Source organism: Sander lucioperca, chromosome 10, assembly GCF_008315115.2.
Source record: "Sander lucioperca isolate FBNREF2018 chromosome 10, SLUC_FBN_1.2, whole genome shotgun sequence".
Taxonomy (NCBI): Eukaryota; Metazoa; Chordata; class Actinopteri; order Perciformes; family Percidae; genus Sander; species Sander lucioperca.
The window spans coordinates 27,001,526-27,026,245 of record NC_050182.1 but is presented as its reverse complement, the minus strand read 5'-3'; the positions used below and the strand labels follow the sequence as shown (position 1 = coordinate 27,026,245).

The 24,720-nt window shown below is 41.1% G+C and overlaps 3 protein-coding genes across 3 annotated transcripts; 2 read left to right on the top strand and 1 right to left on the bottom strand.

Moving 5' to 3' along the window:
• Positions 1-7,622: 7,622 nt before the first annotated feature.
• Positions 7,623-9,004, top strand: LOC116049474 (phospholipase A and acyltransferase 4-like). Its single transcript, XM_031299148.1, has 4 exons — positions 7,623-7,723; positions 8,188-8,311; positions 8,446-8,747; positions 8,850-9,004. The coding sequence occupies exons 1-4, from the start codon at positions 7,670-7,672 to the stop codon at positions 8,937-8,939; spliced, it is 570 nt and encodes a 189-aa protein (XP_031155008.1). The 5' UTR covers positions 7,623-7,669; the 3' UTR covers positions 8,940-9,004.
• A 198-nt stretch (positions 9,005-9,202) lies between these two features.
• alg2 (ALG2 alpha-1,3/1,6-mannosyltransferase) lies at positions 9,203-14,710 on the bottom strand. Its single transcript, XM_031299147.2, has 5 exons — positions 14,512-14,710; positions 13,478-13,649; positions 13,226-13,363; positions 11,818-11,985; positions 9,203-10,748 (listed from the first exon to the last, which is right to left on the bottom strand). Exons 2-5 carry the CDS (start codon positions 13,646-13,648, stop codon positions 10,008-10,010), a joined length of 1,218 nt encoding a protein of 405 aa, XP_031155007.1. The 5' UTR covers position 13,649; positions 14,512-14,710; the 3' UTR covers positions 9,203-10,007.
• Positions 14,711-14,961: 251 nt separating this feature from the next.
• On the top strand, positions 14,962-18,148 carry sec61b (SEC61 translocon subunit beta). Its single transcript, XM_031299149.1, has 4 exons — positions 14,962-15,114; positions 15,592-15,689; positions 16,871-16,975; positions 17,567-18,148. Exons 1-4 carry the CDS (start codon positions 15,112-15,114, stop codon positions 17,652-17,654), a joined length of 294 nt encoding a protein of 97 aa, XP_031155009.1. The 5' UTR covers positions 14,962-15,111; the 3' UTR covers positions 17,655-18,148.
• Positions 18,149-24,720: the final 6,572 nt, after the last annotated feature.

Below are 24,720 nucleotides of genomic sequence, written 5' to 3'. Positions count from 1 at the left end.
CACTACTGGCATGCTCTTCTGTCTGCAGAGCAAATTCACCTGCACGCCACCCCATCCTTCCCAACCTTCACACCCACAAAGACACTAATAAACAAGACGTGCATCCTTACAGGTGTATGCTTATAACACTTATTGGATAGTTCTCTGTAAGAGCGGGATATGAAGAAAAGCATGTCTGTCTTTGTCTAATTTGCATATGTCGTTTGGTTTGTGCAGTTTGCCTGTTGGGGTCTCTGTGTGTACCAAAGGCTGAAAGCTTCCATTGTGCTGATGAAATGTTTGCTTTAGAGATAAGAAGGCACAGATGAGACATCGATCAGCACTCATTAAACACCGCCAACTGTGGTGACACACATTCACATGCACGCACTCAGCCACATGAACACATAGAGCTGACAAACACAGAAAAATGTATTTAAGCTCTGAATGTATTTGATCTCATTCCAGCCTCTCATACATTGGTCTCCTGCCATCTGAGTGATTCTAAAAGCTTGTATTGACAGCTGACTTAAAATACTTGTTGTCAGTAGACTTATCCATTAAGCTGTGACACTGTTCTCTCTCTCCATATAGACATGCCGACTGGCCAGGGCCTTAAGCAGTGATTATGGTGTTGGGCATTGGGAGCTGGGGGATGCACCATCATTAGTCTGGTTAATCAGAGCCTTGCTCCAGGTTAAGCTCCGCAGCCTCGAGAGACAGGCTGATGAGCTGAAAGCCATGCCCAGCCTGTAGTTCTCGGGTCTGGGCTCCAGTGGCTCCCCTGGCCCCTGTCTGCTCCAGCCAGTAATCTATAACTCTGCCCTGGAGCACCGCGCAGAGGCTCAGCCTCCTGGACAACACTGACACACGATGCATGGTAATGAGACACACACAGAATGACACACTGTCACACACACCTGCTCGCACACACCCACACTTCCCACTGATGCAGTGTTAGCAATCATCAGTTTCTATGAGTTTGCTCTGCCTGACTTCCAAGAGCAGTGTATAATGCTCAGTGGCACTCCAAAAACAAGCAAGCCCCTCTGTGTTTTACCAGTTAGCAGTGACCTTGACTTAATGACCGATGTGATTTGACGTCTAAATGCTTAACTACCCCTGTCCACGGAGCACAATAATAACCAGCTCAGCTGAATGAGTGTATAATGACCACAGGGACTGTTGGGTTTTCAAACAGGAACGATCCAAACACATACACACTCGTACACAAACAAATTCCCATGGGGCCACGAGGGTCTCAGCTCAGCAGGGACCCTCCAGAGAGGTGTATCTGAGCCAGGCCTGCCATTGGCTAGCCTCCTCTATTCAAGCGTCCCCTGTGAGCTCATTAGCCGCAATCATAACCACTTCCCTATGTCTACTTTACATGCTCCATCCATCGCCACCCTGCCACACACAAATTACACTCTCCATTAGGATCGGATGGATAGTGTTTGTGTCTGTGACTGGAGGAGTGTATGTGTGTTTAAAGGACAAGGAAGGTCGGAGAGCCCTGTGAGCCCCCGACATTTCCCAGTGGACTTTGCAGACCCCAGTAGAGAGTGGAAAAATGGGTGGGAGGTTGCATGAGAAGAGACGACCGTGGGTGAAAAGTAGATAGAAGGAGGTTAAGAAATGTGTTTTTCTAGTGATGAAGTGGATGACCAGGTATCAGTTCGGGGCTCCTGTACTGCTCTTTTGTGCTGTGTGACCCAGATGGGCTGCGAGAGAGAAAAAGAGAAAAGAGAGGGAGGCAGAGAGAGATAAAGAAAGAAGCTTTTCATTTAAAAAATTTGTTTATGCTGCAGACACAGGAAGGACCCTAGAGAACCGTAGAATAGGACAAGACAACAAAGAGCCCCATCACCAGTTTAGTGAATGGATCTGTCCATCTATCCCTTTTATCTACCGCTACTCTCTTTTTTCAGCATCTCTTCCTCTCTTAATCAGCCTCTCATTGTGCCATTAGCTGAACCTGTAGTCTTAATCAGAGGCTTGGCACAGACATCACCGTTATCCACTGCCCTTCTCACACACCTACACACACGCACACAAACACTAAATAAACACATTTTAATGCGACACCAATCATGTCATCTACTCAATGAGCCCTCCTCCCTCTTGTAGCCCACAACCCAAACATAATACATGGGACGCCCGTCTCTCCCGTCCATTCCCTGTGTGCGCACGGCTTTTTGGTGTGAATCCCGAGGGGAGGAGGGAGAACGAATTCAACTCAGTAACCCGAATCACCTCCTATCCCAAATCTTTGCTGCATGAATACTGTACACACACACACACACACACACACACACACACACACGTCAGTGAGTGTGTATTGATAATGCCCATTAGCATATTTATGATCATTGCCAGCCTCTTATTGTTTGGATGCTCCATTAATCTTCATCTGCTGCCTGCCGACTGACAGCTCAATCTAACAGGCCATCACTGGGCACTGGGCGCACACACACACACACACACACACACACACACACACACACACACACACACATTAAATATGCATAGTTGTACATAAAGCATACTTGCATCAACAATTGAGGGGCATTGTCTCACACATGCAGACACACACACACACACACACACACACATTCAGACAGACGGCATGATTGACATTCACCCCTGTGAGTGTTATCGCCGGAGGTTATCATCCCCAGCTCTGTGGGGGCCTGCTCAGCTTCTCCGTGTGCAGCGCTGTTGAGTCGTACCCACAGGCGAGTCTTTGTTCCTTCTGGGCCATAGGTGGGCGATGGTACCCCCTTGATCAGGTTGTACCAAGCCAGCCTCTCTCTGTACATCTGCCTGCATAAACACCCCACATGTAAGTCATCTATCCCAACCCCTCCACCATCATCATTATAGACCCCTTCCTGTGGTCGCCCTAAGTCAGTCCCCACCAGAACTATCAAACGCATCCCTCAGGCCAACGTCTGTAAAGAAACTCTCCTTCTGAGGTCAAAAAAGCGTAAAAAAACAGGAAAAATGCACCAGTTAAGAGCGCAGCAGAAATACCCAGATTTCTACACTCACGCCTGATTTTGTGTGTGTGTGTGTGTGTGTATATATATGTGTTTAATATGATGATAGCATGTATTTGTGTGTGCGCAAGTGAGCGTTCATGTAATGTGCGCTCAAATGTTAATGTGTTTGTTTAAAGCCAGTATAACTGACTGACTGACTCACAGCTGATTACTGGCTGAATGAGTGCTGGAAGCGAGCCAAGTTCAATGGGAGGTCTGTTCTCCTGTTGCCTCTTCCTTTTTCTCCCCCCTCCTCCTCCTGCATTACCCTGCTGCTCCAGGAAGAGCAACCAGGATGCCAGGATAGGTGTGTGTGTGTGTGTGTGTGTGTGTGTGTGTGTGTGTTCAGATCTAAGTTTATCTGGGATATAAATGTAAGATAGCAGATGAATGAAAGCAGAAAGTTCACAATATAATTTCTAAATTCACTTCTAAGTTGAAGGCTATTCAGCAGGTTGACCTGTCTTAAAGGAATAGATTAACATTTTGAGGAATACTTTTTCACTTTCTTTGTGAAAGTTAGATGTCAAAACTGTTAACACTTTCATGTCTGTGCATCAAAGACTGAATTGCCATTTTGTTTCACTTCATTTATTCATTGTTACTAAGTGGGAGATATTGCCGCTGTCAAATATTTCCAATATCTCCAACTGAGATTTAATAGAAGGCTAATATTTTCAGACTCGGTGTCTCGTAATTATGGTCTGAAAGATATATTGTGAAAGTTGCATAGGTAGTTAGCTAGCTAGGAAAATGGCTTCCCCATTTTGAATTCCGCCTTAAAGTTCTGATTGGTCGTTTGTTTCTCCAACTGGCAATTGTCATTGGAAACAACACCAGACCTATTTAAATAAGTAAACACATTTGAGATGTGGACAGCCATTCAGAGGTCTAGAAGCAGGCTAGGTTAGCCTAGTTTAGCATAAAGACTGGACGCAGGTGGAAACAGCTAACCTGGTCGACTGTTTGTTTAATCTATAACTAAAAACATAAATGTCAAAAATGACAACTTGTGGTTTTAGGAAGAGTTACGCCCTGTCACTATTTCTTGATGAACAACAGTTTATACAGCCATCCAGCATCTTTGCAGCATCTCATCTGGTTACCTGGCAACTTCGACAAGACTCAATTGAAGTCACATTTTCAGACCAGAAAATACACGTGTCGTCTCAGTTTAAATTAAACATTAACAATACATATCTGAAGCACACTATTGCTTTGTGGAAACTTTGATGATAATCTTATGAATAAGTTACATATTTGTGTACCAGAACAGTGTGCAACCAACGTTGTTTGTTTTTTCTTTGTGTTATTTTGTGTTGTTTCTTATCTGACTGCACTGCATCAGTGACAGTGGGCATTTCCTCATAACTTTACATCTGAAACAAGACTCCTTACATTTTTATGGATAAATCTCCTGTGAATAAGATGATGTATGAAATCTATGGACTCATTTATCTTTAAGCTATAAGATGGTTTAAACCACAACGTGCAGGGTAGAACAAGTCGTAATGCTTCTCTTTTCTGGGCCATAAAGCTATCTTTATAGAGGCTATCTATAATATCAAAGATCAGAGATTATAGAAGTTTTATTGTGATCTCCCACATAGCGAAGAGTTTTATGTAGCTTTAGTAAATCATTCCTTACCTCTGTGATATCAGCTCCTAATACTGTTTTGCCAGTGTGAGTATAAGAGTTGTGCAGTGATAACATTTATGAGGTGTAAGCTAATATATTTGAATAGTTTATGGAAGCAGTAAAGAGTGAAATACATAATTTGCTAACATGTACCACGTAAAACAGCTCTTAAAGACGAGCTGTGCATACAAATGCAGATTATCTATTGTTGAAGCATATTCTATCATTCATGACGAGGAAGGCTCTTTCTCCTCGCTGCATTTACCAACAGTAAAACTCCTCCTGTCTCTTGTGAAAATATTTGGAGCGAGATGGAAGGCGATGTTATCTTACAATAATGCATCTTCACGCATCACAGGAAATTGCAGAATATAATCTGTAGATCCAGATTGTTTGATTGATCACTGATTAAAACAGCTTTCAATACATCAAAGAGAAATGTTATTTTTGTATGTTTGTGTTTGGTCAATTTTGAATGGTTAAGATTCCGCAATATATCCAAAGACTGGAACTGCACACCTCCCTTTTTAGTTGATATTGCACATCTGGTGTACAGTATTATACATCTAACTGTACTGTACAAACTCACACAAACTGGACACATTTTTTTTTTACAAATGTTTATATGTATTTAGCCAAGGGTTTTTACTTCCCTAATTCTGTTTGTGTGCTCCTGTTTAGAATACTTTTTTAACTTAAAATTGTCTCCTCTATAGATGGTTATCAGAGGGGATAGAAACTTAAGAATGTTATTGTACAGTGAATACAGCTTTGAATCTTGAATGAAATATTGTATTGAGTAAGAAATATTGAGATAGGATGGTTGTTGATGGTTAATGGATGTTGCATAACTTGTTTTTTAAAGATTTTTTTGGGGGCATTTTTAGGCCTTTATTTTCACAGGACAGATGAAGACATGAAAGGGGAGAGAGAGAGAGGGAATGACATGCAGCAAAGGTCGGAGTCGAACCCGCGGCCGCTGCGTCAAGAAGTAAACATCTATATATGTGCACCTGCTCTACCAACTGAGCTAACATGTTTTTTAATCTTCATTTATATTATTTTATTAACTTTTTACATGTATATATATATATATATAAAATATGATATAATGGACTTGTGTGGACTACTCAATTTCTGAAAAGTCTTATCATAACGTTTATTTCTTATACATGCTCTCCAGCTTCTGGAATTAAATGGAATGGAAATGTTTGATGGAGAAATGGTTTCGTCATTTTGTTTGCATTACGTTTGTTAAAATGTTACAAGATCCTTACCTACTATGTCTAAATGACTTCTACTGATCTTAACCCTACAATCATCTAATTCATTATATTTAAACCTGCGTAACACGCACCATACGTTGCTCTACACAGCATCTGCTACTTGCATTATGTTTAAATCTCATTTCTCTGTTTCAGGGCAATGAGTCCATGACCTGGTTAGTGTGCTGGAGGTTCAGATTGATGTATTAACACTAACTGTGTTTCTCTCATCATCATCTGCATTTAGCCCATGATTAACTCCCAATCATATGGCGTGATTAAAAGTCAGAGTAAAAATATTCCATACATATTTAATATTCCACTAACAAGGAAACCAGCTCCCAAACTGCCAACAAAATAGATATACACCCATAACACGCACACACTGACACATACATCTCTCCTTTCCTCGCCTGAAAACACACCTAAACATTTCGCAGCTATCTCCCCTACACCGCGGTGCTGGCTAGGTGGAATTAGAAAGCCAAGCCCGCGGTCTCATTAATTAATTAAACACCATGTGCCAGTGGCACCTGGGTACCGGTTATCGCTGCCACTCAGACACACAGTGATCTCAATAACCACCCCACCACAGGGCACTGAGAGAGGGGAGGTGAGGTGGAAGGGAGGGAAGGGACATTGATTCCATTTTCACAACTTTGAGGTAAAGACAGTTTCTTAAAAGAGTAAGGAAAACAGGAAGGGATAGAAAAGAGACTTCAGACGCCATATTTCTGTGAAGCAGTAAAGTGGGACACATTTACACTGAAATGAGCCTGTTTGTGGGTCTTTCCCTCCTTTACAGGCTCCACAGGGCCTTTTTATCATCTTGCTAGCGGGGCCACTAAATCACTGCAGCAACGCCCTCATCATCATCATCATCTACTCTTAATACCTCTGCATGTGGAAACACTGCAGACGCACACACGCACGCACGCACGCACGCACGCACGCACACACACACACACACACGCACACACACACATTTTTATTCTTGCCCTAGTAGCATTTTACATTTTACAGCTGCCTTTAAATATTTTGTGTGGTTAATTTCGATGAGTTTCCCTTCCTTACTTATAAAAACAGGTTTAAGAAATGTATAATCTGTATATTGTTCACACTGGAAACTAACTGTTTTATAAAGGGTTTTCAAATGTTGTTAAAACGTTAAATATGAAGACAACATATACCTACAACAAATGTCACAGTTATAAATAAACAGAACTGGGAATTACCAGCCTATACAGAACAGAACATACGGTACCTATATGCATAGAATATAATTTTTTATTCTATTTGCACACATCAAACATATCTGGATCACTTACAAAAATTGAGGTCTATCACTGTGATATTCCAAATGCTAGACCTTAGTATCTATTCTAAATTAAACCAAGGCCACCTGCACTAATTGGATCTATAGGGACAAATCATTTTCAGTTCTGAAAAACAAGCAATATCGCTGTTGGTTTCTTTGCATTTCAGTTTTTGAAAATGACTCTGAAGAAATGTCTGAATCAATATGAGAAGTGGGAATTGAAAACTCAATGCAGGTACCACACATTTTAAACAAACTAAAGCAAATATCAGAATAATTTATTTTTTAATGATTGACTCAGTGCCACCCTGAACCTGATAGAGAAATAGAGCGCATACTAGATTAATAGGTAACATATTAGGCTGGTTACAGCGTCCCAATAATTGACTTTCAGTCCGTCTGTTGGCTTCAGCTAACAGCAACAATGGACCTTTTGGGAAACTGGAACAGCATTTTTCCCCAAATGACATGGAGACAGGTGAGCATTATTTAACATATCCAGAAATGTTTAACTTGATGCAGCAGAACCTACAGTCCTGTCAAAGTATGTGCATGTTTATGTTTGTTGACCCGTTTAAGAGGTGGTATAAACACATCTCCCAAAGTAAAAGTATTTTGGGGACAGGAGCTAAGAAAACTCTGATAGCTCTAATTTAATGTGTGCTTCTCAAAATGAGGAATTCCACACATTAGAGCATATGTTTTTGTCCGTATAGAGCCTAGTTATTTCAAGATCTTCAGTACTGCTGCAGCTCAGCTTTGTTTTATGAATATTGTCTCACTTTGACTGTCCTTTATTGTTACCGGTTGCTCTTCAAAAAAAGTCAAATTATTTGATTTCATGTCCATCGTCTTTAATTTCCCAGTTTTACATTGTTTCTTCTCACAAAATGGTGTGTGGATACTGTGCACTGCTCTAAGTTTGCTCTTGTTTTTCTTTAGATTGATCAGAGTGTCTCCACAGCAGAGTTTGGAGACTTGATTGAGTTTGCACATCCATGGTCAGGATTGTCTCTTTGGGGTGTTTATGTTGGAGAAGGCCATGTTATCCATTTTGGAGTGGGAGGTACGAAACTGAAATGTGACTTTATTTGAAAAAAAAAAAAATGCTGCATACGTACTGTTACTCAGAACGTACCAGGTTTATTTTACTAAACTTTATTTTATGCACTTTCTTACTGTATTTCCTGTAATTGTAAGATGAGAACATGACACAGAGAGCCTGCCGCGGCCTCCTTCAACAAATTGTTCCAAAGTCAAATGGTGATCGTGTTCTGAGAAAGACCAGAATCTGCACACAGCGCATTACGGAGATCAAAGTGTCTCCAGGAACTCGCATCAGGGTCAACAACAACAAGCACAACCTGGTTCCATCTCCACAGGAGAGGATGATTAATTGCTGTGAGACTTTTCTGCACCAGGAGTTCAAATATGACCTGATGAACTTCAACAGTGAGCATTTTGCCACATTTGTTCGATACGGCAACGCTGTGTGCAACCAGGTTGGTTCAACGACACCTGAGTCAAAGAGATTGTGTGGTAAATATAAGATCTATACCTAATCAGCCTATAATTTAATGTTCCAATTATTTATTATTTTTCAGATTCCCTTTAAGAAAAAGAATGGCACGCATGTTGATACAACTCAAACCCTGCAAATGATAATGCAGCAACGGATGGAGACAGAAACTTAAGATCTTCTGCGGTGCCTCTCATGTATATCTGTCACACTGACTTTGATAATGAGCAAAAATAAAACTCCTTGTCTGACACTGTCTGAGAATGTTTCATTCGCAACTCAAGGCACAATCAAATCTGTTAAATTGAAAAAGAAAAAAAGGTTGGCACAACATTAACAATGTTTTGGTGCGTCTGCACTCACACACAAAATCCTTCACAAAGTCTATTAAAGGCCAAAAAACTTACCAACAAAGAAAACCCCATAAGAGTCAGGAAAGTATGTGTCTTCTTGTTTATTAAGACTTCAGGAATGTCAATAAGAGCATTTCTATACAGTAGGAGGGCTGAGAAGGCCAGCGCACAGACACAACGACCTTCTGCCATTCCCCTCGATGATAATGACCCAGACAAAGCCACACTGCCCATCAACCAGACCTCTAATAAAACCAACCACTCTCTATCATCTGCTAATAACCTCCACGTGGCAGAAAGAGTCACGAACAGGCCAGCGTCTTCTGAATGCGAGGACAGGAACAAAGCTCTGGGCAGACAGGAAGTAGTGGAAAGCATCCTGTTTATTGATCTGGGACTGTGCACTGCCTGATGGCACATGGTGGTAAATACATTCTTCTTGTTCATCCCCCAAACACAAAGACAAAGACTACTGCAGCAAAGCAAGAAAAAAAACCATACACAGTGCAAAACATTTCACTTCATTTGCTAGGCTCTTGGTTGCAGTGCTGCTACACATGTACAATTACACACACCCACGTACACATTTGCAGGTGTGGTTTCCTTTCCAGAGATAGGGTAGGTAAACTCGTTACTCTTTTCTTAATTGGTACAGAGATTCCATCCTTTTTCTCCCTCTCAGCAACCCCTCCAGGGGAATGCTGATTGATTGTCCTCTGAGTCCTCATAACACCCCCCACCCACCCAACTCCCAGCACATTTACACATACATTCCCCGTTAGAAGACATCCACATCACCTCACTGCAGACCCCAATCGTCCGCAGACAATTCCCAGTTCAGTAGAGGATCATTTTTCCACCTGTCTCCTGCCTCTCCTCCAGCTTTCACATCACTGGCTCAACTTGACGATGTACCCGTACAGTTGGTCGGAGAAGGCCTGAAGAGAAAATTTATCTTGCACCCTCTTCCTCCCAGCTTGTCCCATGTCCCTGCAGAGCTGCGGCTCCCTAACGAGCCTCTCCATGGCCTTAGAGAAGGCTTCTGCCGTGGGCTCGCACAAGAAGCCCGTCTCCCCGTCTGCCACGCTCTCCAGGGGGCCCCCAGAGTTCACCGCGATAACAGGGCAGCAGCAGTACATGGCCTCTATGGGAACGATCCCAAAATGCTCTCTGCTCGGGGTGTACAGCACGGCTGTGCTGCCCCGCAGCAGCGCCACCTTTAGTGAATCAGTGGGGGAGCGAAGGAAAGTGACACAGTCCTCCAAGTGGAGCTGCGCTGCTAGCTCTTTCAGTTCAGTATAATGTTGAACATTCTCAGTAACTCGGTCATCGTAGCCCCCCGCCACCACCAGGTGAATACCTGCTCGCTTGCCTAGAGGAAGGCTGCACCTCAGGAATGCAAGAGCCTCCAGAGCCAGCCCCAGGTTCTTCTTTCTCTCGTATCGGTTTAGAGAGAGAAACAGGCAGGAGGTTCCCTCAGGGAGCAGCCCTCCCAGGCCTTGTGCTTGACTGGACTGCTGGTCAAAGGTACACGTGTTGAGGGAGGGATAGAGGACATCTGTCTGGACTCCTCTTAGACCACGAAAGGTCTCGCTGAAGATGCCTGCGGTGAACTGGCTGTTTACTAGAATCTAAGAGGAAGTACAGAGAGATTAGTTCATAAGGATCTCACATATATCACAAGCATTTTAATTCCCTATGAGTTGGATGACAGCCTGCAGTCATTATTTTAAAGTCTGGACTAAAATCAAAATGTCATTTTCATTTCTATCAGGGCCCTTAGCTTTTACAACAGCTTGCCTGAGGAGATCAGGCTGTATCACATTTTGAATATCAGTTTGATTCATTCAAGCTGTTAAAAAGAATATACCTTGTATATTGATGTATTCTATTACTCTATAGTTTTAGCAGTTATCAAGTGTCATACTAATTCTCTCTTAACCTGTTAAACAACATCTGGGTGATATTAAAGAATTTCTGAGCAAACCAACTCTGTTTTCCAAACGTGAACGGCTGAGCTATAAAAACATACATTTTTCACTAGTTTTTTTCCTTGAAGGCAGCCTTTACCTGTGATAGCACTGACAATTCCAATATTAATATAGTTCACTATGTGCATGATCTACAAGTATATAGTATATTATATATCTAAGATGTTATATCCAGTGCTATAAACTCACTTTGTGAATTAGAATAAACTTCATTCATTCATAAAATTTAATTTGTAACTCTTGTTACTGCCCAAAAAAAAAAAAAAAAATCACTTTCTTGTCTGTAGTCGGCAAAAGTGCAAAAACAAGGATTTTAAGAAAAAAGTAAATCATATTGTCCTATAAGTTTAGAAATTAATGTATTAGGAATGTCTCTTAAAAGACCTGCATAGTTTTAGCCCCTGGCTCTCCTTTAGACTGAAATCCTCTGGCCATTCTCAAATCTGTGCATAAATCCACACAGCATTTACTACAAGGGCCCTTAAAACACTCAGACCACATTAAAAACATATTTTAAAAATCACATACAACTATTTTATTGTATTATTATTATCCAACTTTATTTAATTCATGTCTGGTGTTTTTGTACTGTAATGTGTTTTATTTTTTTTGTATTTATGGCAAAGCATTTTTAGCACCATCCTGCCCTGCAATCAGATCATCACAACCTGTAGAATGATACAGCCTTCATCCCTCAGCCGTTACGTACCATATCAGCCATGCCAGTGGTGCGTTCCTCCAGCCAGTCGATAGGAGTGCGGTAAAGCTTCTTCAGGGCTGACTTCCTCTGGGTCAGCAGCTGGTCTGGGAAGTGACAGTAAAACAAAACCTTCTTCCTGCGACGGGACAGTCGCAACACTGGGATACACACTGACACCTGGGGTGGAATGAAAGGGGTATGAACAAAAATGTACATGTCTTCCCTAAAAAATAAAACTTCTTTCTGGCTAATCAGAAGCAAATATGGTAGCAGAAAATCTATCTCATTTAAACTGCTCTTTAATGTTTTATGTAAAGCACTTTGAATTGCCTTGTTGCTGAAATGTGCTATAGAAATAAAGTTACCTTGCCTAGCTTACAACCTCCAGCCTGTCAGTCTGTCACCAGGGCATAGAGAACACTGTTGTGCCTGCCTGCCAGAGGAAGTGTAACCACACCGTGACCTCTTTCGGCTCGCCATTAATATTATATTGCAGTGAGCGCTGTCTGTGTAGAGTTTTGAAAACTGTAACCACTCTTGCAACTGCTTTTTCGGCATTGCAGTGACTCTTTGTGACTTAAACAAACTGCTGAGGCGACGTAATTTCTCGCTCAGTCCACACCTCTGCGCGTGTGTTGGAGCTGAGCCCTGCTCTCTGTCCACACGCAGAGCGTTCAGATAAGCTTGCGCTTACGCGCTCTCAGGTACCAGATTTGGCACCGTTTGATTTAAAGTGAATCGGTCCTCAGTAGTACCGACGTAATTCGGTCAGTACCCAAAAAAGTACAGAGTTTGGTACCCAACCCTACTGGAGAGGTGCCAGTTCACCTCCTGGGATCTGCCAAGGTTCCCTTAAGCAAGGCACCAAACCCCCAAATGCTCAGGGTCATGGTCAGCCCCCTCATTCTGACATCTCTCCATTAGTGCATGTATAGATCCTGGGCATGTGTGTGTATTTCAGCCTGTGTGTAATAACTAACAGAGTGAAACATTTAATTTCCCCTCGCGGGATCAACAAAGTATGTCTTGATCTTAAGTACTGTAAAAGTGCTATGTGACCTTTATGACATGCTTTGGTTGATAGCAGTTTTAATTATTTAAAAAGTGAGGCTTCTTGTACTGTCACACCATTAGTTGATCTAAATAATGACTTTTCTCTGTACTGTACTTATGTGCAAGAGAAAGGTGATACCTGTGCATATTTGTATGAAAAGCAAAACAATAGAAAACAAGCAAGGGCATGTCCTCTTCATGGCATGGTATAGTAAAAGGGTGTTGCACAAAAAGGGAGATGGACCACTGCTAACAATGGAAGCCATTCTCTGAGAAACAAAGACAGTCACGAGATACAGAAGGCTCCAAGGAACTTAAATGAGTGACGACCAAACAGACAGATAGTTCCTGTGTGACGACTCACTTGATCACAGAAGATGACATCGTACTCAACTCCGCTGAGGAAGACCAGATAGAGTGCCACGTAGATCATCCTCAGGTAGGCACACAGGGCATGCAGGTAACCAAACACACTGGTGGGTAGCCAGTCACCAACACATACCTATTAGAGGAGTAATAGAAACAATGACGTGTGTGTGTGTGTGTGTGTGTGTGTGTGTCTTTGTTGTGTATCTTTCAGGGACAGTATTATGTAGTAAGGTGTGTTTTAACATACCACAGGCAGTTCTGGGTCCAGGGTCTCAGAGAAGCAGTGTGTTGGGTCGTAATGGGCCGTCCATATCTGAACGCCACATCCCTGAGACTTCAGAGCAACAGCAGCATCGACCACCAGTCGCTCTGCTCCACCAATACCAAGGTCTGGATGGAGGAACACGACCCGCGCCATCCTGCACACAAGAATAAATAAAGCTCAATTTAAATCTGGAATATATTTCCCTACAAGAAAATGTTGGTTTGCAGACACATTGTACATCACTGAATCATGTAGAATGGCAGGATAAACTAATGAGCACAGATAGCCAGTAGACAGTGCAAATCACAAGTAAAAAAAAAAATCAGGTAAAATCAGAAGTATAAAGGGTATAGTCACAACAGCTTAAACATGGAGGCGTGACTGCCTTAAACTGAGGTGATTAAAAAAGCAAATTAATTTTCAATGGCATTCAAACAAATCTAAAACTTCATATTGGCGAAAGAAAACAACTCTCTCCAACACAAGTAACCAGAGATTTATAAACCCACTCTCTCATGCCAATAAGAAAAACTTTTCAGATCTGCGTTGTTGACAAACGTAGAATATTTGTCCTGTTTTTGTAACATTATTGAATTCATAACTTTTACCCCTTGAAGCACTTGGCATGAAAACGTACCTAACATACATCTACTGCAAACCATTGTGGCTGTCATAATGCCCCCGAGTGCTCTGAGGAAAACCTTCAGCTGGCACTGAATTTGCGGATAAGTCAAACTGATGGCAAGAACAGAAATGACACGTACATTTGCTAATAAAAAACGTATCCTTAGTGTCTTAAGCTAACTTTTTTGTCTTAAACTACGTTAAGTTAACGTTAAGGGTTACAGTAATACGACTATGGATGCTAGCCTATGTAACGTTTACGTTAGCTTACGAAATTATCACCCGTTTGAGAAAGCTAATTTAAGCCGTTGTCTTTGTTACCGAACACAACTAGTTAACGTTAAAGTTAGCTATATATCCGTAAAACCTAATTATAATGTAATTATGTTTACCTTTGGATCTCTTGTCTACCTTGTCTGAGTTTGGAAACCTGTTATTTTGCTCGTCTAGTCCACCGTAGCTGCATGAACTGTAATGAAACTCTACCGTTTGGACGCCATGTTGGCTCAAAATCTTCTGTTGTGAGCAGGCTAATCGCGCTTTCATGTTTAAACCACAATGGCGCCTGTTTCCTCCAGGTTCCCTCAGTTCCCTCGATGCGCTTCCTGTGAGACACGTCTGCTTCAGAATCAAAGCGGACGGAATATTTGCCTTAAAATTAAAGTACAAGTAAACATATACATTCAATGAACTAAAAATACAACTGATTTTTAAAAATACGTTTCATTACAGTGGTAGGAAAACAAGCTCCTAAAATAACGTTTGAATCATTATTTTGTGGTGAATGCGATCAGCCGGTCAGGCTTTTGCTAAGCCTCCTGCACTGGTCTTGTGTTTTGCAGTCGTGTCCTTTTTAGACAAGCGTCAGCTTTGTGGGATCTCTTCTCAATTTTTGACCAAATCACACACCGACTGTCTGCTGTTCATTGGAAGTGGACATCAACTTGAAGAGGGGCTCAGGGTTTTACCTTGCATCGGACAAATAAAACAAAATGGTAAGATTCTCAGCTATTTCTAAAACTGTTACTACTGTTGAAGCTAACCAGCTCTATTGCACCCATTTAACGTCAGACCTAACGTTTTGCTTTCGGTTAGCTAGCTTGCTAACGTTAGCTCATCATTTGTGGACGTGGATCTTTTTAAACAACTCAAACAGTCCCAAAACACATATTTAAAGCTAGCCCAGCACTAGATTATTAATTATATATGTTCGTGAACATATTTAGTTGAGACTCTACATGTTATCACTAGAACTTGAAAGCAATGAACAGTGTGTGCAGCTAGCAAGGCCTTTGCCATCAGTCTCTGACATAAACACACTGTACAGTTGAGAATCAAATGTTAGCTACCTAAGCATCATTATTAAAAGTGTGTGTGTGTGTGTGTGTAAGATATGAGACAGAATGTCAGAAAGAGGATATAATGGAGTTGAGTCCTGTTCATGTGTATTCATTATGGCGTCTAACCCTCAGCCTGGACCAGCAGCAAGTGCAACCAATGTTGGGGCATCTAGCCGTTCCCCCAGTAAGACGGTGGCTCCCCGTGCAGCAGGCTCCACTGTCAGACAGAGGTATGTACACGTACCCACACATACACACCAAACTTTTACCTCTACTCTTTATCCAGTAGACCGATTGGTAAAGTCTCCATAAGTGCATACAGATGTGCGACAGACCTGAATAAATGGGTGCAGTAACATAATGGATGAAGATCTTCCATGTAGGACTCAAGGCTCACTGAATTGTTTGAGAATGAAAATTATGTTTATTATTTGCTACGGTCGTCCCAGAATCAGAATTGCTTTGTCAGAATCAGAATTCTCCCAATGTACATAGGAAATTGATTTGGTGATACAGTGCAGTAAAACAATAAAGTTAAAAGTTTGAGTTAAAAAGTTAAATAAAATTAAATACAAGAATTTTATAGAGTTAAGAATGATAAAAGTCACCAAATGTCAACCCATTTGAAGAACCATCAATGCTCTTGTGGCGACTCGTGGTCTTGTATACCAAGTCACCTTATTAATTTGTTTTGTCACGCATCTGTATGTTGCCCATGCCCACCACTGTGAAAAAGTAGCCATTGAAGACCACTTTACATTATACATAAGTTATGTGGTCATTGCAGCCCGCACACCTTCTCAATAATTATTTGACATATACCCTCAGCATTGACCCCGCTTGCTCGTCATCATACTGTTACGAGTGATTGATTGATGATTTTCAGATAGCCCTTCCCTTTATTTGTTTTGGGTGACCTGTGTAGATTAGAGCAGCTGATAGATGTTGTGCTGTGGGCTTAATCAGTGTGTAATCAGAGGCACGCTGTTACCTCTCTCATTATTACCCATTACTATCACCCTCTTCATTACCTCATTAACCTCTGTTTAATCTCACCACGAGTAAAGCAGCCATGAATCACTCCACTCTTTCATCAGCTGCTACTGTATTTAGTTACATTCAGAATTCGGTGTATAATGGCAAAGATTGTTTTTCTTTTGATCCAAATGTTTGGTTTTAAGAAACTGCTGGATGAGTAAAAGTTATCAGATTTTCACAAAATTATGTCTGTTTGCTCTAATCATCTTTTTGTTTTCCTATGGAGTACTTTGTTACATGAAAAATGCACTATACGAAAATTAAATTTCATAAGGAAACATTTCTCATGACAGATGTCATGTAAAGACCTTATTAATAACATATGTTAAATCACTCAAATGTGTGTGTGTGTGTGTGTGTGTGTGTTCCACAGGAAAGCTACCAGCAGTGGTACACGCAGCGGTGGCAGGACCACCGGATCGGCAGGCACTGGCGGCATGTGGCGCTTCTACACAGAAGACTCGCCAGGCCTCAAAGTGTAAGTGCAGTTTATAAAAGCAGAACACAAGAACATACACACTTACAAACAAATTTAGCCCCTGACATTTTTAACTTCCTCTCACAAACGCATATAAGTCACAGGATTTCCGACACTTAGTGTTATATATGTTCATCAGGTAGAATGGGAGGAATGTTTAATGGCAGGAAATTGGGCAGACATGCTTCTGTGGTAAAACAAATCATCACTGAGCTGTGGTTCAGCATATATATATATATATATATATATATATATATATATATATATATATATATATACACACACACACACACACACACACACACACACAATTGTGTTTGGAAAACTCTCAAACTTCTATTCTGCTACAACCTCTCCCCTAATATTAGAGAAGGCGTCCTGTCTCCTGGCCACAGCTGGCCATAGTTGATCGATGGTGCTGTGGTGGTTATTGAGTGTGTCTCTGCAGCAGTCGAAGGAGGGCAGACTCGCCATACAGTGCTGTATATCGAGTGCGTGTTTGTTCCTGCGTTAGACGCAGGTTGGAGAAAATGATGGGATTTTGGGTGTGTGTTAATCTGAGTGTTGATCAGTTTCTCTTTGTTGTGACAGCGGCCCCGTGCCAGTGCTGGTGATGAGTTTGCTCTTCATTGCATCGGTCTTCATGCTGCACATCTGGGGGAAATACACCCGCTCTTAAACTCCACCCGATGACTTCTGACCCTGCACCTCGTCTTTTTAACACATTGGACCTGGACCAAACAACAAATGAACAACAATCTCACTCCCCTGGTTCCCTTCTGCACTTTCACTACAACACCCACAGACATACAAGACACACAAACTTGTTTTTTTTTATTTAACCATTTCAGTACATAATCATCATCTGCATTGATGTTGGTATCCATCCTTTTGCCCTTCCTGTGTTTTTAAGATCTGAAGGGGTGAACAGGAGGGAGTCATGCTCACCCATCTCGGATGAAATGTCTTAGTTTGTATGTGTGTATGTGGCCCTCCCTCCAAGCAGCAGTATGTTCCCGCCACTGCTGCAAAAAGGTTCAGTGCAGTACCCAAGGACATTGATGTTTTCAGGCCCCTGCAAACATTTCCTCTCGTAGCCTGAAGTGCATTTTTTGTTAAAAGCATTTGTACAAATGTAATTGTAATATTGTACAATAAAGAAGTAAAAATCAATGTGTTTAAATGTACCATTATTGTGTTCTGAAATTATAACCCTGTTTTGTGTTTGAAACATTTCAAGCTGAATGTGCCTGTCTGTTTAATGAGATGTTTCTCAACCATATTTTCAGTGACAAGTGGGATTTTATACTCTTTTTGTACTTTCTATAACCACTACCAGACTACTGAAAGCTGTACATTTTGCCAAAAGCTATTCATAAACCTTTTGTTTCAACAAAAAAATGCTTTCAGACAGAAAAGGATTATGAGAACCACAGAACTGATGTGTTACATTTCAGTGTGATTTATTTTAATGCTTGATTTAAACAAATTTGACTGAGGTTTTTTTTTTTTTTATAACTCCATAATCAATATTCTTTTCAATTTGTTCAATCTTAGATGGCACCTAAAACCACACGTATACTTGTGTAATCAACCTTGTCCTAAACTGATCCTGTCATCCTATGGTTCAACAAGATTACACAGCATACACACAGTCCAAAGCATCTTATTTGTATGAGCAGAAAAGCCCAGACTTGTCTATACATATGTATACTAGCTGCTTTAAATTGATGTTTGACTGGATGGAAGTGTAACTTTTCAGTATGCTTACCTCTATAGAGCTTCAGAGGCATCAGCCTCCAACATGGGCTGCCCCAGGTTTGTCCTCACCACCAATACTGAAGCTTGTTTTGCAGCTCTAAAGAATTGCAGACAGGTAAAATTAGTTTCTGAAAAGTGGCAAGTCTTCATAGTGCCAGAGTAATACCAGAAGGCATTCACATCAGGAATTGTATGGCTTATGTCTGATGATATAAATGCTGAATGTTAACTATATAGTAGTTTTTCATTTTTTTCACATGGCTGGTCATTTGATTCTGGATAAGTGCACCTAGGACAATAGAGCATAACAATCATCTGTTTTAGGGAAAGTATATACCTGCATATATCCAAAACACACAAAAACAGAGTTTTTGTTGAAATCATTCTCTAAAAAACATTAAGTCAAGAAGTTCCTTTCTTTGAGCCAAAACTGGCTTGCTATTGTTGTTTATATTAATATAAATTCTTCTCATACTGCATTTAGGTTTTCCTGTGAAATCGCTCAGAGCCTCTTCATCATTTTCATCATCTTCATCTAAATTTTGCACAGATGTTTTTCTGTCTTTTCCTGAGGGGGGCGCTGCAGACTATTTTCTGAAAAACACTGGCTGAGAGAAAATCAAGATATAACTCTGTCATGACTGAGGGAGTGCATGAACACATGTTCTGTGTGGTGATTTTGTTTTTTACCTAATCATATTATCATAATATCATAACCAGTTAATTATTTTAGATGAAAATCATTATCACAGAGCAGAGTGGAACAAAAGTGAATGATTAGAAACTGTTTCAGATTTGATTTGACCACATTAAGTCAAACAGTGTGGAAGAATTTATGAAATGATGTTCAGTATGTTCAATGCTGTGAGCTGCTGGCTGGGTGTTTTGTAGTTGTAGAAGCAGTTCTAGCCCAGCCTGCATCACCAGGTTACCTGCGTTGAATATGAAAGTAAGTGTGTGTGTGTGTGTGTGTGTGTGTGCGCGCCTTGTGTTAAACGTAGCATTCGGATCCTGTTCATTAATTCATTCTGTTGCTATGGCTGTGCTTTCCCATAGGCTTCCAGTGTTCGAGGTAAACTCAGGCACAACTGCCACATCACTCTCCCTGTCGTCCCTGTCCCTGTCCCACACACACACACACACACAGATACACTCACTAAGGCCCAATTCATGGTGGCACAACACGGCAGTAAGCCAGAATAATTCAACATAACAATTAAATATGAAGGAGCCGTGTCAAAGCTGTCCCTCAGTGTTCAGGAGTCAAACAGGCCCAGGCAGCACGTGGAGCGCTCCACACTGCTGCAACCTGTAGTTCCAAACTCCTCTTGACACGTCTATACAAGTCAACTCCCAGAGTCCTCAGGCTTCATGTTTTGGACACACAGACACATCAATAATACTCTTAACTCACTCAGTATGTAAGCACTCAAATGTTTTCTATTTTGTTTGTTTTTTACTCTGGCGTTTCTCCAGTTTGTGCTTGTTGGCTTTAGATATGTGGAAACAAATTTGTTGCTGGTGTTGATTTGACACACCTGCCAAAGTTAGTTTAAACGGTTACACTTTCCTTGAAGGTATCTACATAAGAGTGACATGACACTGTCATGAACACACACTCTAACCCTAACTCTAACCCTAACCATAACTTGTCATGACAAAAACCGAATGACACTTACTAAAAGAGGCGTTATGTCATAAACGTTTATGGCTTGTTTATAATGTTTATGACATATTCATGACAGTGTCATGTCACTCTTATGTAGAGACCTTCAAGTAAAGTGTAACCGTTTAAATGTTGGATTTTTTTTAATCTTTAGAAGTTGATAACAATCATTAAGTCAGAGTTAGTGTGAAACTTTTCTTCGTTGCACCTCACTAAACTATGTGTGTTTCCTTTAATTCTTTGGCAATCACTCAATAAACACATTACAATATTCACAAGGGTGCAATAGAGGCAGCAAGAAGAGATTTCATCAACGTGCATGTTACAAGCGGAACCTCTATCTGTCTATTCTACATAAATCATCCTGAACATCCACGCGTGAGATGACGTTTGTCCCGTGGAAAGAAAGAGATAAGTGAGAGATGGGAAGAAAAAAGAGAAAAAAAAAAAAAAAGAAGCTTTCTTCAGAGTGCTTCCTCTCTGTGTCTTTTTCACAAGAAACCCATATCCTGTGAAGAAACCGCATGCTTTTACAAGGGATGGTCCCTTACATAGAGAGAGGCGAGAACGCACATGTGCTACACACACACACACACACGCGCACACACACACACACACACACACACACACAATTTAGGAGACCTGTAAATAGGTCACATGTATTATGTTTTACATAGCACATGCTGCTCTGTGGTTTAGCAAAAAAAGTAAAAAATGTTTAAAGGTGCTGACACAACAAGAAGATCGTTGAGCATCTGTCGTCCTAGTTTGCACCGTCGCTACTCGTCAAGACTGGTCGGCCTTCAACGGCTTTATTTCGGCCAATTGTTGAATCGTCTTCAGCACCGTCGGTAAGAGGAATCCGTGTGATTGGCTGTTCAGCTTAAGTGAATTAGAGCACAAGAAGAAAAATGGTAGTGAGGAAAGCAAGCACTGACTGATGACTGTGAGAGGGCACACACACTCTTGTCACAACATAGAATAGCTCATTGCTATTGCCAGATAAGTGACAACTTTGTTTGATTCATTTTCTGTAACCATTGTAGCATGAAGGCATGTTGGGCGGAATTAACAAGCTAGCTAACTAGCCAGTGGCCGCAGCGGGCTGCTCTGTCCCTCCACTTCCCCACCACAGGGATACTTCTTTGCAGAGAGAACGGATTACAACCCTGGAGATGGACAATCTGGTTAGTCATCTTCTGGTGTCCCTGGCAGGAAGTGAAGCACAGGGACCATAGGGTTAGGGTTAACCGTGCTGCTGGCTGATTCGGGAGGGCAAACGTTGTTTATTTTATATATCAAGTTTCCCTTTTTGAATAACGAATAGATTACCACCGCCTGTTGGCATGGAGAGTTATTTCCTCTCACGCAGGCGCAGAACGTACATGGTAGTTGGCCGTCGACTGTAGTCTTTGCTCAAGTGGAACTTTTTCGGCAAGACACAGGCTACGTGAGGAGACGTGAAACGCCACAGTTGGCCTTCGTAGCCACTAGTTCTTTGCTGTCTGCTTATTGTGTCAGCACTCTAGGTCTTTCTCTCTCCCTCTCTATGGCTAAGTCACTCTCTCACCCATCCATCACACATGTTTATGCTGGTAACACCCTGAAGGTAAACAAAGCTAGGATATCAGGTGCAGCAATGGGCTTAGGATTTGAAACTCTTCTTTCCTTTCAAAGACAGGATAGAGCGCAGAATATTCCTTCTTTAGATGAGTGTGAGTGCCCAGTCATGCACGCACGTATGTCGTGTGTGTGTGTGTGTGTGTGTGTGTGTGTGTGTGTGTGTGTGTGTGTGTGTGTGTGTATTTTTGAACAGATCACATGGTTGGTAAAGCGTGGAAAGAATTGACAGGCAGGTGGAATCGATCCACGCTCACCGAACAGGTGAATCCTGAGCGGTGTCCCCAAAACTGAGGGCTAGTTAAGGGGATGCAGGGACACCTGTGACGGGATCTACACTGTGAAACAGTATGAAAGGCCCGTTAGCGTGATCTGTCTAACTACATATGGTAGTAGCCTGTACAAGTATTGGCAGTGATGGAATTAGTATTCAGTTCCCTTATTTGAGCAAAAGTAGCATTAAAATATTACAAAATACTTTATTTAAAAACAAAATCATGCATTCTAAAGTCAATACAGGTACATAGAATAAAAGTCTTACTTAAGTGTCAAAGTAAAAGTACTGATTTTAGGGAATGGTCTCTTTAAAGTGTACTGACAAAAAGTACTTAAATAATATGGTGGTCCATGTGATAGTAAAACTGATCATTTTATATACTTGTGGTAAGTTTTAATCCATGGTGGAGTGCATCATATTTCATGAACTTATTGAATGTTTTGCTTGAACAATTGTTACCTGCAAGAGCAAAGTGACTACCGTCATTGGATAAATGTAATTCAGTAAAAATCAAAAGATCTCTACTTTAACTTTCACAGTGTTACTTGTAAAAGTATAAAGTCACATAAAACAGCTTTTCTCAACAACATACATTTTTTTTACCTTTTATTGCAAAATTGCTTTTACATAGCAAATTTCTGTATTTCTGTACCATATTTATGCATTGCTTTATTGTGAATTTTAATTTGCTGTATACTATATTTTTTTACTCTATAAACTTATGTTAATATATTTTTTTAGTACCTTAAAATGCTACCGGAATACAGTAACTAAATAAATGTACATAGTTTTACTCTTCCCATCTCTGAAGATCAGAACATTGAAGAAAGGTGTACAGCATATCATACATGTTTAAATCTTTTACATTCTTTGTGAATGTGCTTTCATGCTGTGATCAGGCAGTGATTAGTCAGTAGACTAGCAGTCAATTAATGCAACACTGTTAATGGCCAGTGATCAGTAGGTCTACTGAGAGGTGAGAGCTTGTTCACTGTAAAATTATCTGACTCCATATTCTGCATCCAGACCACATGGCTGCTGTCATATGAACTGTGTAGGACAACTCGCTCAGGAGCAAGCTGTGTGTGTGTGTGTGTGTGTGTGTGTGTGTGTGTGTGTGTCACTGTCAAAGATCAAATTCTCAGTTCTCAGACCAAGTATTTAGACGTGGTATGTCTACACTCTTACCATTCACAACCAAATACACAAATTACAGCCATTCATCGGAGTTCCACTTTTTCCCCACAGTCTCTGCTCCACTGAACAACAAAACAGGATCAAATTAAATAAGGTCTACTTGTTCGAAAAATATATGCAAATACAAAAAGCATTATTTGGAAGCCTACATTTAAATGTTTTTTTTGTATACTAATCAATTAGAACAACACATCAAAGAATCAATGATAAAGTTAAATATTTCACAACAAAAGCACGAGATCCAGTGCAAACATCCAGATAAGAAACAAGAGAAGCATAAAGAACAACAAATATATTACAGCATATAGGACATAAAGAGAAAAAGAAAAAGAAAAAAGAAATGTATCAACAAAAAAACAGATAAATGTCATTAGTCAATAGGTAAGTTAAATAGAAATGGAAATTGAGATCTTGAAGTAGGATATGGCTCTTGGCAACAGTTGAGGTTAAAGCACAAAGGAAATAAAACAAATATACAGAGAGTTGACAGAAATAGAGGCTGAGCAAAAGCAAGAGGTAAAACAAAGAGAGAAGAAGAGACACAAGGTGCTGGAGAGAGATATGAATAACTACAGGAAGATGGAAACAGGTGGAGACAGTCTATGGTGGGAGAAATTGAACAGGTCTATGGTGATATATGCAAAGGACTTAAAAGAATGGAACAAGGCCGAGGCTAAACTAAAGACAAACATAAGAGCTGAATTAAAACCTTAAAGGAGGGATCAGTTAAAATACCAAAAAAATACAAGTGGTTCAAACAGCGGAATATACTGTAAATGTCAAACTTGTGTGTGTGTGTGTGTGTGCGTGTGCGTGTGCGCGCGCGTGCGCGTGCGTGCGCAGGGTGGTGTGATAAGGAGAATCCCAGGACGGAGGCCACGTTGGTCTCTGTGACCTTTTCACACACATCCCCTTCCATCAGCAGCAATGCCATGTCAGGCCTGGTGATGCCCCGTGTGACTGCCACAGGCATGCAGGGCCAACTGGGCTGTGATGTCATAAGAATGTGTCCCCCCAGCACCCACACCCCAAAACCCCCTCATCACTAACTGCCAGCCTGCAGTAGAGCAGATCAGACTGTACCCTCAGGGATGGTGGCCACTGCTGGACTAATTTAAGGAGGAGGGAGGGGGTGACACCACTGAGTGTCTCAGGTGTCAGCCTTGTGCTGTCTAATAATAAAGACACTTTGTGTGTGTGTGTGTGTGTGTGTGTGTGTGTGTG